The 4,162-nt window shown below is 36.6% G+C and overlaps 1 protein-coding gene and 1 non-coding gene across 3 annotated transcripts; both read right to left on the bottom strand.

Annotated features, from left to right (window-relative positions):
- Nucleotides 1–227: 227 nt before the first annotated feature.
- On the bottom strand, nt 228–1,797 carry liat1 (ligand of ATE1). Of its 2 annotated transcripts, none has more exons than XM_016674433.1 (3): nt 1,694–1,797; nt 1,477–1,601; nt 228–737 (listed from the first exon to the last, which is right to left on the bottom strand). In XM_016674433.1, the coding sequence occupies exons 2-3, from the start codon at nt 1,580–1,582 to the stop codon at nt 337–339; spliced, it is 507 nt and encodes a 168-aa protein (XP_016529919.1). In that variant the 5' UTR covers nt 1,583–1,601; nt 1,694–1,797; the 3' UTR covers nt 228–336. The 2 variants fall into 2 exon arrangements, with proteins under 2 accessions (XP_016529919.1, XP_016529921.1); XM_016674435.1 differs by having other exon boundaries at nt 1,670–1,795.
- A 211-nt stretch (nt 1,798–2,008) lies between these two features.
- trnaw-cca (transfer RNA tryptophan (anticodon CCA)) lies at nt 2,009–2,080 on the bottom strand. Its single transcript has one exon. It is a non-coding gene; the product is annotated as a tRNA-Trp (tRNA).
- Between the last annotated feature and the right edge of the window lie 2,082 nt (nt 2,081–4,162).

The following is a 4,162-nucleotide window of genomic DNA, read 5'->3' as shown; positions in this document are numbered from 1 at the left end:
ATAAAATAAAATAGCAATTGTGTTTCCACATGTAGCAGCATTTAGTTTGTATTATTAGACATATGCATACATTATGATGCTAGTTTGGTGCTCTCGGGGGCCCCCTACTGGTGCGGCGGTTTTAATCAACTTGAATATGCCTTTACACGGATTTTAAATGTCCATCTTGTAATACATTCCTTTAAAGGTAAAAGGGGTAAAATCCTCAATTAAGATTTTCAGAAGGATGAGTTGCTGTGATTATTTTTATTGCATGGCAAAAAAAGCAGAAGTGAACATACAGCTTGTAAGCAAGTCAGAGTTAATTTGTGAGCCGCCTGTGGATCCTCATAGTGTTCATTTGGTTGAAGTCTTCACTTTTGTTTCTCTCATGGCATAATGGGCTTCTTTCCACAGACCCTCTCTGTGTGTGATGTACCGCTGTCGCCTATTGGCTCTGTAGTGCTCTAGTCTTTTCTCTTCCTCCTGCGGGTCCGGCAGAGCTCCTTCCCACCTCAGGCTGTCCATGGTCTGGATGGCAGCCTTCATTACATGTGCAGGAACTTTGTTGTTGCTGGTTGTACGAGTGGCTGCCAAGTGGCTCTTTGAATCCCTTTGTCGTTCTTTTGCCTTCCTGGAACCCCGAGAGAGATTATCCTTGGGTTTTGTATCAGTAGCTCTGAAATTGGAAACTTGAATTTGACCTGGATCTTGAGGGGGCAACCGGCTGAAACTGCATGATAAATTCCCAGGATTGGCTGCAGGCAGGCGACATAAACATATAAACTCTTGCACATTTGCAGACAAAGCTGACAAAATTGAAGGGCTACTGACCAGGGTTATAATAGTTTGGGTTTTTCTTTATAGTTTAGCCTTATTTCATTGTGACTTTTTGTTTGTCTAACTCAGCTAGCTTAAATTATATATTCATATTGACACTTTTTATTACTTATTTATTTTATAATTATCAGAGCCTTGCAACAAAATGTTTGCTCAATATGTACATTTCCAAGAATGTCAATGTCTAATTATTTTTTAAGAGTGTGCTTGCTACTTTTCTACAAGTTATTAGTTAAATGTTGTTTAGTTTTAGTTCAGTTTTCATTAGTTATAGTAGTAGTTTTAGTTTAGTTATTTCAAGCTTTTTAATTTTGTTAATAAAAACTAGCTTCTGTATTTTATGTCACACAATGTAAAAACTCAGTTATGTTGGATATACATATTACTTTACCATGGTAAATATATTGTTTTTAAAGTTAAATAGAAGTGGAAGATGTTGTCCAGTTCCAACTATATTGTTATATAATCAGTGATGTTGACTTTAACACTACTTTTTTAAAGCTACAAGTCCAAGCGTTGCATTTTTATCAAATTAATACAATGGTTGCAGCTGAAGAATAAACATAGTGCCTTGTCTGTAATCTGCACTGATTTTGTGAATAGCCCTATCATGATCTTAAACGCATTTTTAATCCATGAAAAATTCAAAATGATTACCTTTTAGTTTTGAATCAGTAGCAGAAGCGTTATTTCTCTTTTTGTTCTTCCTGAGGTCAGAGACCCTTTGTGGCAGCAGTTTATTACATGTACTCTCATCTGCCATGATGGTCTTTGAAATGCGCCTGCGCAGACATCGTTAACAACGATTTAGAGCAGAAAGTGACACAAATGTAGAAAAATATTGAATTACTTTCACGAATATTAGTAGCTTTGCTCTTTAGATTACGTTGGGTTGGAATGAAATATCCTTGTAAATCCCAGAAGAAGCCTCGCAGATACTTTTCCTGTTTGTTCCGGAACTAACGTTTCTCCATGGCAACAGAACACACGCCTCTTAGAGACGAGCCCTTGGTAACAAGTGTCTATTATATTTGTACAATTTTAAGTTTGAATTTGTTTGATGACTTCCTTTTTATGTCACATACCGCTCCTCTTATTAGGAAAGCCAACGTGAGAGCCTTCTACTGTGTTTAAACTCGGAACAAAATTACTAGTTAGTAATCTCACTGAGAACCAATAATAAAGTGGATGACCCCGACGTGATTTGAACACGCAACCTTCTGATCTGGAGTCAGACGCGCTACCGTTGCGCCACGAGGTCATGACGTATGCTCCTCGCATTGTGGTATAAAAACACTATAGATAACAGAGTACGTACTGTAACTTATGTTTGAGTGTTCTGCATTCATTGAAGTCATGTTAAGATATATTTGAAAGCTGATGAAAAATAATCCACTGATCGCAAAATTAATACAGTTTGTCTTTCAGTGCATATTAAACCGACTGAAACTGCACGTTAAGCTTTGTCTGGTCAAAAATGAAGCCATAAACACCACAAGTGCAACTATACATCCCATATATATAACTATAGATCTGTACTATCGTATGCTTTTATTTTTGTCAGTTCATGATTTCTTTTGCTTTTTGATTACAAAATATATGTTTGGTAATAAAACAATGTAGGAATACAAAGTGTAAATCTATACATTACTCTTCTGCTCAGAAAATCAAGAAAATCGGAGGAAATTTAATGTAGCTCTATGCTGCTAAAGAAAATTCTGCATATATGATCTAAAATGTATTTTTGAGACATTTCTTTTAAACAAAACGTGACTGACAGGAATATGTCTATTTAGGGAAGTAAAAAATAAATCCCACAGTAAGATCATATAACTCTGGCCTTTTAACGTGCCACATATCTTGCCTCACAGCTTCCCCAATGTGGAATTTTAAAGGGAGTTTCCATCCTGTTCCTGTCCCACAGAGTCATCATTTAGGCACAGATCTCACATCTCTGTACACAGAAACAAACAGATGGACTTGAATTGAATAATTAAAGCAAACTTTGATACTTTGAGAAGTACTAGCTCAGCTATAACCACGCTAACCCCACCAGATTTTACTGAAGTGGTAGTTTATGTTCACACTTGTGTGTCTGCCAAAAATAGCTTAGTCAGAGCCTAACCAAGTCTTTCCTGCTTATGTATTTCCCCACACTTCTGAAATGCACCAGAGCTGCAGGAAGAAAGAGGATAAATCATCATGCTGAGTCAGAAATGACACGTAGCATTTATCCATGCTGGAGTGACAAAGTTCACACTGTGATACAGACACGATACAAAATGTTTTCCTTCAGCCTTTCGCCTTAAAACTGACACAGCTTATCTGAATTTATCTGAATCACAAATTCAGATAAACTGTTTATATGGGGGGGAAATACAGATAGAGAAATGTAGAAGAACAGAAAACACAGAACTGAAGTCATTCATCATCATTTAAATAGAAATAATTCAGAAATTCATACATGGAGAGTAGTAGGAAAACGTTTTACAGTAGTGTAAACCAATAGCAGCATAGCTACTGACATATTTTAGGGTAACCCAAACTCTCTCCTCTCAGACTACATGTTTGTTTCAACTAATCTGACTATAATAAGAAGTTAACTATTTAAGGCATTGTAAAGTCAACTCAAAAATCCTGATGTATCAAAGTGCACTGGGTTGTACTCACAGCACAGCTTTTAAAGGCATGCCAAGTTAGATTCAGAAGGAGTTTGCATAAAATACATGTCAGCTCAGTGAGGCCAAGTGTTTTGCAGTGCAAATGAAGGGGGGTTAACCTTACTGCTATCCCTCCAAGCCAGAGAGCAATTAGATCATCTTACAAGCTGAGATATGGTGTATAAAATAGAGATGCAGAGTATAGCTTATTCCCAGGGCTGAATCTATCTGACACTTTTTATTATCATCTTCCTATAGTGCTAGTTACCACAAATATTTACATAGCAGTTAAAATAAAAGACAAACTGTAATCTTGATGCTTCTATCTGAGGAAAATAAAGTGAAGATTTATATTATTCCCCGTTTGCTGTCTGTACTCATCCTAATGTTGTGCTATAATGAAAATTACTGATTCATAATGATCTCAAGCCTCACAAATCCTGCAAAAGGACACTGAATATGACTCATGAATCTGTGAAAGTGACACGCTGAGACCCGGCAATGAGCAAAGTGATTAACAATTCCCCTGAAACAGCTTGACACGGGTCAAGGGTTGAACTTTATGCAAATTCCTAACTCACAAAGAAGCAGGAAAATGTACAATTTGTGTAATCATCAAAGAAAACTGACATTCATAGGATTGCATTTGGCTAAATGGATCAATAAAGCAATCATAAATCCCG

The sequence above is a fragment of the Poecilia formosa genome, unplaced genomic scaffold (genome assembly GCF_000485575.1).
Source record: "Poecilia formosa unplaced genomic scaffold, Poecilia_formosa-5.1.2 Scaffold3, whole genome shotgun sequence".
In the NCBI taxonomy this organism is placed as follows: domain Eukaryota; kingdom Metazoa; phylum Chordata; class Actinopteri; order Cyprinodontiformes; family Poeciliidae; genus Poecilia; species Poecilia formosa.
The sequence above is the reverse complement of the archived record's forward strand: the minus strand, read 5'-3'. Positions and strand labels throughout refer to the sequence as shown.

Coding starts and splice junctions, on each gene's coding strand:
- liat1 (XM_016674433.1), bottom strand. CDS start 1,582: ATGGCAGATGAGAGTACATGTAATAAACTGCTGCCACAAAGGGTCTCT. Junction 738..1,476: donor TACTGATTCAAAACTAAAAG/GTAATCATTTTG, acceptor GCCTGCCTGCAG/CCAATCCTGGGAATTTATCA.